This window comes from Astyanax mexicanus, chromosome 17 (assembly GCF_023375975.1).
Source record: "Astyanax mexicanus isolate ESR-SI-001 chromosome 17, AstMex3_surface, whole genome shotgun sequence".
In the NCBI taxonomy this organism is placed as follows: domain Eukaryota; kingdom Metazoa; phylum Chordata; class Actinopteri; order Characiformes; family Acestrorhamphidae; genus Astyanax; species Astyanax mexicanus.
This window is the reverse complement of record NC_064424.1, coordinates 24,937,718-24,952,103: the sequence shown is the minus strand read 5'-3', so window position 1 is coordinate 24,952,103 and position 14,386 is coordinate 24,937,718. Positions and strand designations below refer to the sequence as shown.

General features: G+C 38.3%; 1 protein-coding gene across 2 annotated transcripts in view; it reads left to right on the top strand.

Annotated features, from left to right (window-relative positions):
- The window catches only part of col5a1 (procollagen, type V, alpha 1), a 143,781-nt gene that overhangs the window by 30,103 nt on the left and 99,292 nt on the right, over positions 1-14,386 (top strand). For both annotated transcript variants that reach the window (XM_022676453.2, XM_022676452.2), the window contains exons 2-4: positions 2,819-2,986; positions 8,803-9,016; positions 10,029-10,191. In XM_022676453.2, coding sequence (XP_022532174.2) covers positions 2,819-2,986; positions 8,803-9,016; positions 10,029-10,191 — 545 coding nt within the window. The remainder of the gene's footprint in view (positions 1-2,818; positions 2,987-8,802; positions 9,017-10,028; positions 10,192-14,386) is intronic.

The window sequence follows — 14,386 nt, the reverse complement described above, 5'->3', positions numbered from 1 at the left end:
CTGTTAATCTCTTGAATGGGAAGCTTGAATGGTGAAACTCCCCTTCACTTCCCCTTTCCAGAGAGGCACCACAGCAACCATCCTGCAGGAGTTAATGACCCCCCGCCGGGGGAGGTAATTAGAGACAGTGAGGGGCAACTTCAGCACTGTAGTGGGGTAATTTAACCCAGGCGATTGTCCCGGGGTCCCTCCTGCCCTCGGTTTGTACAGTGACCGTTTAATGGGGTCCCAGAACGGAGGTCAGACGTTCTGAATGCTCCCATTGAGACGCCTCGTGTTCCTGCTCTCGTTTCATTTCACTCTAATGACGCTGACCGCAGGGCGGCCCATTTACTGCGCTTTCACTGCACTGAAAAAATATGATCCCACACAGACGCAAATCCTTTTAAATGTGGTCTAAATGTCAGCTGTCTCTCATTTTGAGATGATAATATTAATATTAAATGTCTTATTAGCCAATTTCTGATTTATTTTACTTGTAGAGATTTTAAAAAATTGCTCACAAATAGCAAAGAAGTGCTTTTGGTGAAAAAAGACAGAATAATTGAAACTGAACAAACACTTGTTTACTTCAGAGCATATTGCGGCAGTGTTTATTGTAAAGTTATGCTTTTTTTAAACAGCAGCAGTGGCTTTAGACCCACACACCTCTCCTAAAAACAGTTGTGTGAGCTAAATAAATGAGCTAAAATAAATCATTCAGTATCACTTATCACACTCTGTGTCAGTTTACTACTCCTTCACAGATGTTTTGGCCGTTTTCCAGCTGGAAGATACAAGTTTCTAAGATACTAGTTAGCTAACAGGTATCTAGCTAGCTAGGGTTAGATGGCTAGCAAAAGACTTAGTGCATTTCTCTGCGTAAATTCCAAGTTGTGGTAAGTTTTTTCTGCTTAGTTAAATTCATAAGGAAAATAGTTAGCTTAGCACATCTAAGGTAGTTCTAATCTAAAACAGCTAATCTTGAGTATCTAGTGAAAGTAAATTTATGCTAAGATTAGCACTACAAAAAATTACACTACTGAGGTAACTTAGCTAGTGTGCTTACTAGTTAACTAGCTACATAGCTAAATGTGTAGAGTTAACTACATCAGCTAGACTGAAGTAAATTTATGATAAGATTTGTACTACTAAAATTAAACTGCTAAGGTAGCTAGCTAGCTAACTTCGAGCCAAATGTGTAACTAGAACAGCTAAATTTATAAGATTAGTACTACTAAAATTTAACTGCTGAGGTAGCTAGCTAGCTAACTTCTAGCTAAATGTGTAACTAGAACAGCTAACCCAGTGTTAGCTAGGCTGAAGTAACGTTAAATTTATAAAATTAGTACTACTAAAATTGAACTGCTGAGGTAGCCAGCTAGCTAACTTCTAGCTAAATGTGTAACTAGTACAGCTAACCCAGTGTTAGCTAGGCTGAATTAAATTTAAAAGATTAGTAGTACTAAAAGTGAACTGCTGAGGTAGCCAGCTAGCTAACTTCTAGCTAAATGTGTAACTATAACCTAGTGTTAGCTAGGCTGAATTATTTATTTATTTGAAGTTTATGATATAAATAGCACTAATAAATTGTGGTATACCAAATAGCTTTAGCTATGTAGTTACATAGCTAAATGTGTAACTAGAACAGGGAGGCTGAATTAAATTTATGCTTAGAATAGCACTGTCAAAATCTGCACTGCTGAGGTAGCTAGCTAGCTAGCTAACTACAAGCTAAATGTGTAACTAGAACAACTAGGCTGAAGTAAATTTAAGATAAGTATAGCACTAATAAATAAAAAAGCTAGTTACATAGCTAAATGTGTAACTAGAACAGTTTGGTTGAAGCCTTTTTGATAAACATAGCACTATTAAAATGGCATTGCTGAGGTAACCTAGCTAACAGCTATATAGCTAAATGTGTAACTAGAACAGTTAGGCTGAAGTAAATGTATAATTACAATACAATAAAGTGAATATTTGATTAGAATATCATTATTGAACTAAAAATATGATTAAAATTGCACTGCTTAAGCTAATCTCTGTCAAAAATAGCACTGATAAATTTTGAATAGCACTGCTGTAAATATAGCTATTGTGCATTGTTGTTAGTATGTATCATGTATAGCTGTGTTTAATACATATTTTTAAATTGTTACATTTTTTGAACATACAAATGCATATTGTTACTGTGTAATTGGTTTCATTTAACATATTACAAAACATATATAATATATTTATTGCAGTTTAGTTGTGCATTGCAGAACACCATCAACCACATCCATCTAAAAACTTTGTGAAGTAACAACAAAGCTGCTCTCTTTTCTTCTACAGAAAAGTGGCCATTTTGTAGACACGTTTATGTAATACAACAATATGTTGTTCCTAAGCTTAGTTACATTAGTAAAAATATAAACTAAAAAATAAAAAAAATATTTGTGATAATAGAATTTTGTGGATGTACAATTTTATAACCTGTTTTTAATTTGTTAAATTTAGGTAATAAATAGAAAAAATGTGGGAAAATGTTTTGTTGATGTAAGTTTTTTTTTTGAAGAAAAAGATTGGTTCAGCTATTTACCTTGACTAAACACAGCATTCAATTCGCAGCATTCAATTCTGGGAATCTTTGTCAACTGAGACTTCATTATTATAGAAACTCCCCAGTTTTCTTGTAAGAATGTCTTCTGGGGACAGAACGCTGTGATTAGTTAAAGGTTCATTTGTGTATTGCATTATATTTCAACCTAGTAAGGTGAAACCAGTTGTGTGTAAATGATGTGTGTATAATGGATATAATCAATGCTAACATTTCTTGTATGTGTGTTTCTCTCTGCAGCGGATCCAGCGGATCTCTTGAAGATTTTAGATTTTCCCAGTTTGCCAGAGGGCGTAACGAAAACTACGGGCTTGTGCGCACACAGACGGTCATCGAAAGGACCAGACGTGGCCTACAGAGTAACCAAAGATGCTCAACTGAGCGCACCTACCAAACAGCTCTACCCCTGTGAGTGCACACACACACACTCTCATATACACGTGCACACACAGCCACACAAACACACGCAATCATATACATGCACACACACACACAGTGAGTCATACACAACTAGACAAAATTAAGTTATATTTCTTTTTAATAGTTATAACTGTAGATTTAAACATCACAAACAAGCTCAGTCATATTGCAGTGTTTATATTGTTTCTAAATTATTATTCAAATTCAGTTCAATTAAAACGTTTTGGGGGCACTATTAAATTAGCTCATTCATTTAGAATACCAACTTTTAATATGCAATTTCTGTGTATTTATTACGTAATTAATTAATTTTGAATGTTCCTTTCATTAGAAATTGGCATTAATTTATTTAAAACTTTATTCTGTATACCAATTATATCTATATCTATAAACTCTCTCTTGATATTAACTTTCTTATTTATTTTTTTTTTTTTCAAAAATAAAAAAAATATTATTTAATTCTAACATTTTTTAAAATTCTGGATTTATTCTATATAGTATAAGTACTATTTACTTTGGGTTCTAATTTTATTAGAATGTCATTCTCATTTGATTATTATTATTTATATTAGAACTTAATTTTGGCAATTATTTACATTGCAGATTTATTATGTTTGTTATGCATATATTTTAAATATTAAATTGGGCTATTATTGCTAGGCATCCATATTGAATATTAGTTTCTTTGTAAATATATATATGTACAGTTGTGGTCAAAAGTTTACATACACTTGTAAAAAAACATAATGTTATGGCTGTCTTGAGTTTTCAATAAGTTCTACAACTCTTATTTTTCTGTGATAGAGTGATCGGAACACATACATGTTTGTCACAAAAAACAGTCATAAAATTTGGTTCTTTCATAAATTTATTATGGGTCTGCTGAAAATGTCACCAAATCTGCTGGGTCAAAAATATACATACAGCAACAAAATTTGTCAATTTTGGTGATGTAGCGAGTTGTGTCAATCAAATTAGCTTCATGTCATGGCCTCTTCACTTCTTGTAAGTGATTCTGATGGACTACAGCTGTTGACTTCTCATGAGCCCATTTAAATAGGGCTCATTTGACCCAGTGATTAGACTCTACAATGCTACAATGGGAAAGTCAAAGGAACTCAGTGTAGATCTGAAAAAGCGAATTATTGACTTGAACAAGTCAGGGAAGTCACTTGGAGCCATTTCAAAGCAGCTACAGGTCCCAAGAGCAACTGTGCAGACAATTATACGCAAGTATAAAGTGCATGGAACAGTTGTGTCACTGCCACGATCAGGAAGAAAACGCAAGCTATCACATTCTGCCGAGAGGAGATTGGTCAGGATGGTCAAGAGTCAACCAAGAATCACCAAGAAGCAGGTCTGCAAGGATTTGGAAGCTGATGGAACACAGGTGTCAGTCTCCACAGTCAAGCGTGTTTTACATCGCCATGGACTGAGAGGCTGCCGTGCAAGAAAGAAGCCCTTGCTCCAGAAAAGGCACCTTAAGACTCGGCTGAAGTTTGCTGCTGATCACATGGACAAAGATAAAACCTTCTGGAGGAAAGTTCTCTGGTCAGACGAAACAAAAATTGAGCTGTTTGGCCACAACACCCAGCAATATGTTTGGAGGAGAAAAGGTGAGGCCTTTAATCCCAGGAACACCATGCCTACTGTCAAGCATGGTGGTGGTAGTATTATGCTCTGGGGATGTTTTGCTGCCAGTGGAACTGGTTCTTTGCAGAAAGTAAATGGGATAATGAAGAAGGAGGATTACCTCCAAATTCTGCAGGAAAACTTAAAACCATCAGCCCGAAGGTTGGGTCTTGGGCGCAGTTGGGTGTTCCAACAAGACAATGACCCAAAACACACATCAAAAATGGTAAAGGAATGGCTAAACTAGGCTAGAATTAAGGTTTTAGAATGGCCTTCCCAAAGTCCTGACTTAAACCCCATTGAGAACATGTGGACAGTGCTAAAGAAACGGGTTCATGCAAGAAAACCATCACATTTAGCTGAACTGCACCAATTCTGTCAAGAAGAGTGGTCAAACATTCGACCTGAAGCTTGCCAGGAGCTTGTGGATGGCTACCAAAAGCGCCTAGTTGCCGTGAAAATGGCCAAGGGACATGTAACCAAATACTAATGTTGCTGTATGTATATTTTTGACCCAGCAGATTTGGTGACATTTTCAGCAGACCCATAATACATTTATGAAAGAACCAAATTTTATGACTGTTTTTTGTGACAAACATGTATGTGTTCCGATCACTCTATCACAGAAAAATAAGAGTTGTAGAACTTATTGAAAACTCAAGACAGCCATAACATTATGTTTTTTTACAAGTGTATGTAAACTTTTGACCACAACTGTATATATTTTGTTACACAAGCACATGCAATCACATATACACACGTTTATGTATAGATGCACCTCAACAAATTTGTGAACACAAACTCCCGCTGTACTTTTCTCTCTCTTTGTGTGTGTGTGTGTGTGTGTGTGTGTGTGTGTGTCTGAACACATCTGTTATAAATAAACCTGGCTGTGTGTAATCCTGCTGCTCTGAGCGGAAAAAGGATGGGGTGATGGAGGCATACCAATATACTCTCACAGTACAGGACCTGAGTGAGACCAGGCCAGCACAAATCACTCAGATGAATGGAACTAAATTGAATTTAAACAGAGCGTTTTTCTCCAATCACATGATACAAATCTAAAGCTCTGTTTAAAGCTTCTAAAAGAGAGAGAGAGAGAGAGAGAGAGAGAAAGAGAGAGAGAGAGAAAGAGAGAGAGAGAGATAGAGAGAGAGAGAGAGAGAGAGAGAGAGAGAGAATACAAGAAAGAATACAAGAGAGAATACAAGAGAGAGAGAGAATACAAGAGAACAAGAGAAGATAATTAGGTCAAAGGATTGTGAGAGAGAGATTGAGAGAGAAGGTCTCTAATTTGTGTGTGTATGTGTGTGTGTGTGTGTACTAATGTTTTCCATATGAAGACTGAGGTCATTCTAACACCCTATCTTTCTCAGTCTCTCTCTCTTTCACTCTCTCTCACTTTTCCTTATTCTCATAGACGCACACTTTTTTCACACACCCACACGCACATAAGGACACAACCCTATAAAGGGAAATTAAAGCTGTTAGCTTGTTTGCCCCCAGCGGCACTGCATTGCGCACACACACACAAACACACACTGCTGGAATGAGGGTGAAGTTTAGTGGAAGAACTGAATCACAGCTCTGCTCTTGCTGCCTCAGCTGAGTGAGAGAATTACACTATATGGCCAAAAGTAATAGGACACCTTTCACCTACAGTAGTTTTATGGCATCCCATTCTAAATCCACATGTATTAATTACTGCAGAGTTGCCTCAGGCAAAAAACTCTGCAGGTATTGGGTTATTAAGGTGTTTATGTACTATGGTGCTTAGCACTCAGAGACCCCGCTCTGTAACTTTTTTGATTGGATGCTTTGTGGCTTGTGAATTGGTGAATGTTCACCAACTGACTTGTTGCAATAGTGTCATCTTATTACAATACCACACTGAAGTTTTGTGAACTCTCTAAAACCACCAGTTCTTTCACTAATGAAATTAAAGACAGATTGAATTTAGAATTCAATCATTAAGAGGAGTGTTACTATAATTTTGGCCAAACTTAGTTGTGAAACACTGTTCCAATTATAATAATACAGTGTAAATGTATAAATAAGCTTCTTTTTCTTTCTCTGTATCATTCTATCTGGTTCTGATGATTTTCTAATTCTGATGAGTATACAGTTTGTGTGTGTGTGTGTGTGTAGGACGACTGGAAAACTAACTTCCTGCTCAACTGGCCCAAAATTTCCCAAAGGCTTAAACAGCATCTGTTTGGCAGATGTGTTGTGTGTGTGTGTGTGTTTTACAGGAGACTGCAGTGTCTGGTTTTCTATTCAGAGTCAGACTGTTCCTCTTCCATTCTCTCTCTCTCTCTCTTTTTTTCTGTCTCTCAGTTGTTTTTTTATGTTTCTCTGTTTTCTCCTCACTTATGCTCCGCCCTCTTTTGGCCGACTCAGTCAAACCAGCTGACTACAGATCAGTCCACCAATAATTCCACTGTCCACTCTATGACCCGTTCTACTGATCACTCCACTGTTAACTTCACTATGGACTCCACTGTTGACTCTGTGCATCATTTCACTAATCATGTCACTGATCACTCCATTAATCACTCCATTAATCACTTTACTGATCACACCACTCTCGACTCTACATCATTCTACTAATCACTTCATTATTAATCACTCCATCAATCACTTTACTGATCACTCCACTAATCACTTAACTGATAACTCCTCTGTCAACTCTGTGCGTCATTCCACTGATCACCCCACTGGACCCCACTGTCCGCTTTATTCATAATTTCACTGATCACTCCATTAATCACTCAATCAATCACTTTACTGATCACTCCACTCTCGACTCTACATCATTCTACTGATCACTCCATCAATCACTTTACTGATCACTCCACTGTCCACTCTACATCGTTCTACTGATCACTTCATCAATCACTTTACTGATCACTCCACTAATCACTTAACTGATAACTCCACTGTGAACCCTGTTCGTCATTCCACTGATCACTCCACCAATCCATCAATCACTTTACTAATCATTTTACTGATCACTCCACTGTCGACTTTGTGCATTATTCCACTGATCACTAACACCAGTCACTCCACTCCACTCTCTGCATCATTTCACTGAACACTCTAATGATTATAACACACATCACTCCACTTACAACTCCATGATTAATTACACTGATCACTTCACTGATCACTCCACACATATATACACTGATCACTCTACTGATTATTCCACACGTCACTTCACTGATCACTCCACACATATACACACTGATCACTCTACTGATTATTCCACACGTCACTTCACTGATCACTCCACACATATATACACTGATCACTCTACTAATTATTCCACACGTCACTTCACTGATCACTCCACACATATACACACTGATCACTCTACTGATTATTCCACACGTCACTTCACTGATCAATCCACACATATATACACTGATCACTCTACTAATTATTCCACACGTCACTTCACTGATCACTCCACACATATACACACTGATCACTCTACTGATTATTCCACACGTCACTTCACTGATCACTCCACACATATACACACTGATCACTCTACTGATTATTCCACACGTCACTTCACTGATCACTCCACACATATATACACTGATCACTCTACTGATTATTCCACACGTCACTTCACTGATCACTCCACACATATATACACTGATCACTCTACTAATTATTCCACACGTCACTTCACTGATCACTCCACACATATATACACTGATCACTCCACACATATATACACTGATCACTTCACACATATATACAATGATCACTCCACTAACAACTTCACTAATCACATGATTATATTATGAAAATACTACCAATGTTGTGCTGATGTATCATTTGTTTGATTTGATTAAACACTGTTATTTTACACTGGATGCACTTCTTTACTTCATTACTCACTCTGTCTTTCTCTGTAAGATACATTTGATATATTGTCTCTGGGGGGTGATACACTCCGTCTCTCCCTTCTTACTGACTGGAAACACACACACATACACACACTGCAGTTTCCCTCAGATCTTCCAGTTGTGTGAGGCCAGGGGAGGTCACACACCAACAGTCAAAACAGCAAATCATTGTGTTATAATGGTAATGTTTAATCTCTCTCTCTCTCTCTCTCTCTCTCTCTCTCTCTCTCTCTCTCTCTCTCTGTGCAGCGTCAGTGTTTCCGGAGGATTTCTCCATCCTGGCCACAGTTAAGCCCAATAAGGGCAGTCAGTCGTTCCTGCTGTCCATCTATAACGAGCAGGGTATCCAGCAGCTGGGCCTGGAGGTGGGCCGCTCCCCTGTCTTCCTCTATGAGGACCACCTGGGCAAACCCGGTCCAGAGGATTACCCACTGTTCAGAGGGATTAACCTGGCCGACGGAAAGTACGACTCTCTCTCATACACACTCAATTACTCTCACAAGCAGTCACGCCAGTCAAATTTGCCATGCAATGACTTGCATGCATATTCCATACAATTCTCGCCCAAATCTTGTTTTGTAGTCACATTACCTTGGTTGAATCCATTTAATATGAATATGGTAATGACGCTCATGCATATTAATAAACAGCTATACTATTTCCAATCCTGTTTTTGCCCTTACACATGCCACCAGCAACAGCCAATCAAAATTCTAAATTCTGATTAACTCTGGCATATTAATAGGCAACAAGCAATGACCAACTTGCAATGAACCAAGTTTTTTCAGCCAATCCAAACGGCTATTCTAATGAGCTCATACATATCAATAACCAACTCTTGGTCGTTGCCTTTGTCAAAAGCCACTCAATATCCACATGCTAATGAGATATATTAGTGCATATTAGTGTCCAACAAGTTCTGTCTTGGTGTCATGTGACTTTAGTAACAACCAATTAAAATCAACATGCTCTTTGAACTGTGTACCATATGTGCCTGTTGCTGAATAATCAGAGCTATGGGTTAGTCAGTTTGTAGAATAACATCTTGGTATTAAGCGCAGTGGGAGTCAAAAGTTTTGACACACCTTAAATTTGTACATTGTAGATTAAGTAATGATTTAGTAAACTAAAATGTGTTAAACACACCAGAATATGTTATATTTTAAATTCTTCAAAGTAGGCAACTCTAGCTTAAATGACAGCTTTGCACATCTTGGCTGGATTTTCTCAGTCTGCTTTATGAGATTAAATCACCTCAAAGAGATTTCAGAGTATTTTGGTTCGTTTAACACTTTTAAGTTACTACATGATTCCTTATGTGTTCCTTCATAGTCTGGATGACTTCCGTATTCTTTTGCAATGTAGGGAAAAAACTGCCAATGAGAGGAAGACAGGTTCTGTATATAGAAAAGACAGTAAATTTTCTGCCGTTTTCTGACTCCTTGTTTTTTTTCCTGTGTGTTTGTGTGCTGTAGATGGCATCGCGTGGCGGTCAGTGTCCATAAGCAGAGCATAACAATGATTGTGGACTGTAAGAAGAAGATAACGCGGACGTTATCCCGGAGCCCCAATCCCATCATCGACACTAAAGGCATCGTAGTGTTCGGCACTCGCATCTTGGATGAGGAAGTATTTGAGGTAGGAGCTATATGGAGAACAACCAAAGCTAACAGCTAACAGCTAACACACTGTGTGTGTGTATGTATGAGTCTGTTTGTGTTGGTATATAAATGTCTGTTTGAGTGTGTGTTTTGTCTCTAAAGGCTGTACTTTATTAGCAGCTATAAAACCAAAAATGTTCAAAAATAAACTATACTGTTTAATACTCACACTGTACATCCACATACACAGATGTGCAAATGCACATATGTACATTTGGTACTGCCAGTAGAATAGGATTGCTAGAAAGACTCTCTGCAGCAGATCATTTAGAACCAGCACTGTGGGTTCATTTATTGTTATTTAACCAGCAGAAACACACTGGGTTTAAGGGGTTGTAAGGGTGGTGTGAACGTTTCTCTGTAGAACGCCAAGTGCTCCCAGCAGCAGCCTGTACTTGTAGAAGGCAGGTGTGAGACTGTGTGAGTGTGTGTGTGTGTATATTTAGCAGCTACTTGTTGGAAATGTAGTGCACATATTTGGCTTCCATCTACACTTTACCTGTCAGTTTGGAAGACTGATTGCAGTTTGTGGTGTGAGGTGTGTGTGTGTGTGTGTGTGAGAGAGAGAGAAAGAGAGACTGGTAATAATAGCACCCCTGCTGCTGTGTGTGTGGAAGTGCTGATACTGATGACGGTTATTTATTCTAATGCACAAGTCAGTGTGTCTCTGTTTTCTGTATAATTTAAAAAGCGTAATAATAGTCACGTTCACATACAGTATTTTTTCTACATTGTAAATGAATAATGAAGTCATCCAGACTATGAAGGAACACATAAGGAATCATGTAGTAACATAAAAGTGTTAAAAAAAAAAAAACATAATATTTGGTTTCTGAGACTGGTAACAATGATGATTTTATTCTGTGCAACAGAGGGAACTCTTGGTCTTTCTTTTCAGGAGTGGTCCTGATGAGAGCCAGTTTCATCATAACTTTTTTTTATGGTTTTATGTTTTTTTTTTTTTGAGGACACTTTTTCAGGTTTTGACTGACCTTGACTTTTTAAAGTATTTTTTTTCTTTACTTAGTTGAGTAGTTGAATATTACTCAAATAAATCTATTCACTGTATCTCACAACTTCTCTCAACTAATTCTCTCAAACACATTAAGAGGACAAGTAATTGAAGTAATTAACTATTAAAAGCGTTTCCAGGTGAGTCTACCTCGTAAAGCTGACTGAGAAGATGAGTAAAACAGAAAACATATTCTGGTTTGTTTAATATGTTCTTGTTTACTAAATAATTCCATATGTTGTTGCTTCATAATTTGGATGGCTGTAACATTAATCTATAATGCATTAAAAAAAATAATAAAAAAAAACTGAATTTAGCGTCTTTTTGACTGGTACTGTATATCTGTATTTTGTCCAGCAGCAATATGGTTATAAACAGCGTTTCAATCAATCTTTTTTGAATCGCTCACAACTTAGGGCAGCCAATTACAGCAGGGCTAATTTACATAAACCTTTTTGGTAGGCTAGGCTAAAGTGATGTGGGTTGATTGTGTTTATGTACAGCACTGTGTTTGTTTAAACTTTCTTAATGCTCTTTTGCAGCAAATGTTTGCAAGATTATCTTTTCACTGTATCTAAATTCTTGTTTTTTTGTGACCAAAAAATAGTGCTTCTGCAGATTAGTTTCCATACATAAACTCTAACAGTTCAATATAGGATCAGTGAGAACAGTTAATTTCTCCTGCTGCTGATGCTGCTTCTTTAAAGTGCTGCAGGGTGAGTGGGCCGGAGTCTAAGGGTGTGTGGGGGGTGTTTCCCCTGTGATCAGTGTGTGGATGAGTGTGAGACGGAGCTCTCACTGACCTCACACTCATCCTCACACTGATCACAGGGATCATCGAGACACTCCGCCGAGTGTCTCAGCCATACTGACTGCTGTGGGTGAGTGTGTGTGTGTGTATTTGTCTGTAAGGGAGACAGGGAGATGACAAACTGTGTGTGTGTGTGAGAGACGAGTGTGCCTGCCGGTATAAAGCCGGCTCGCTTGTTTCCCATTGGCTGAGCCAAGAAAAGCAGCGCATAATTTAACAACCGTATCCAACTGGAAACTCACACACAGACACACACAGGGAAGGAGAGAGAAAGTGATGGGGAGAGACAGAGTAAGTGAGAGTGAAAGAGAGATAGAAAGGAGAAAGAGAGAGATGTAGAGTGTGAGAGAGAGAGAGAGAGAGAGAGGAAGAGTGTAGAAAGAGAGAAAGAGAAAGGAGAGAGGGAAGGAATGGAAAAAGGGAAAGATGGAGAGAGAGGGGAATAGAGAAATGGAGAGATAGAGAAAGAGAAAGGTCGGAGTGATAAAGAGAGAGGGAGGGAGAGAGTTGAGGGGGAATGAAGAAAGAGAGAGAGAGGAATGGAGAAATGGAGAGAGAGAGAGAAAGAGATGAGGGGGAATGAAGAAAGAGAGAGAGAGGAATGGAGAAAGAGAGAGAGTGAGAGAGAGACTGCTGTTCTGTGTGGAAAGTTCTGGTCAGTTAAATGTTCAGGCTTTGAACTTCAGCCGTATTTGATGACATCATCAAAGGTTTCCATAGCATTTACGTATATCACCCTGTGTGTGTAGGAGGGTCTGTCTGGAACAGTGTGTGTGTGTGGGGGGGGAGCTCTGACTGATTGTGGGTGCTGGGTACAGATAGGGTTGGAGTGTGTGTGTGTGGAAAAAAGATATAAAGACACGTCAGTGCTCATTTCTCTCTCTCTCTCTCTCTCTCTCTGCTGTATGGTGGTCTTGCTAAAGTTCTCCATAATGAACAGGCAGTCCTATAATTATAATTTCTTTCCAATAAGCAGCCAATGAGATTATGGGATGAAGGAAGGGGAGGGGTTTATCTCAGTCCTGCAATATGTTTGCACATTCTAGTATGTTTTATAGTCATTGGTGTTGAATCCAGTTAGGTAAGAAATTAAAATCCCACCCAGCAAGTAACAGTTGTTGGTGGATGAAATATTGTCCTAAAACTATTAAATAAATAAATTTATAGCATAATAATGTGTTAATACATTACTTTTAAAGAAAAAGACATTAGAATTAGACCGTGTGTATTTTTAATTATCCTAAATAAGTAAAACATAAATAAAATAAATCAGGGATGGGAGAGATGGGGACGAACGAGAAAAAGAGTAAAAGGAGGGTGCCTGGTGCCTTTGCACACAGTATAAGATATCCAGACACTGAGTGTGTGTATATGTGTGTGTGTGTGTAGAGGGCTACTGGGCTGTAAGGTGGTCTTTGCATGGTTTTGGCTTTTTAGTCTTGAGAATGGCCAGACGTCAGCTCTGGTGAGTGTGAGGCTGTCTGCACGTGCCACCCTGTGTGTGTGTGTGTGTGTGTGTGTGGAACATGTCTAGTTGGCTCAGTAAAGTTTAGGATTAATTTCACTTCACTCGTCTCTGCCACCCTGTGGCTAAATGTGGAACAGCACTGTATTTTCTTTTAAAGGGCAATTCCACCAACATTTCAAATTCTCTGCACAGCTCACTGTTTGAGATGATCACGCTCAGAGTGAGGGTTGTGGTGAACGACCAATACATTAAAAATCAATACAGTATTGCAAAACAAAATATTTTGATACTTTGACTTTGAGTTGATCAATATTTTCTAACATCAGTACATTACAACACATATATTACCATTTTAAATACTATCCAAACCAATCAGTGACAGTGTGTTTATAAGCATATCCTTTTTATAACCATGAACAGTTGTGACTGGGTAGGATTGTCTGGAACAGAATGTTTCACACCAAACCGCTCTGAATGACTCACATCTTATCATTTCCATATGCAGAAAACTTTAAAATGGGTGGAGTTGGCATTTGAAAGCTGTACGTTTGGCAACTTGTGTGTATCTGCATCTGTTTGTGTGTGTGTGTGTGAGTGTGTGTGTGTGTACCAGTTGGGTCATGCATGAAGCTGAAATGCGTGACAGTTGTCTCCATTCATCTTAAAAAGTCATGACAGCCCTTTATCTCTCTCTTTCTCTCTCCCTCTTTCTCTCTTTCTATTTTCTATTTTTCATCCACCCTCTTATGTCACCAGTAACTTAGCAATGTTTTTGGATACCCTAACAACCACCAACAAACCAATTGATCCAATTGGAAATACTACATGAACTCCCAATCAGTGCCTAGCCATCACTTCCAATCTTAGTGTAACAACATTAC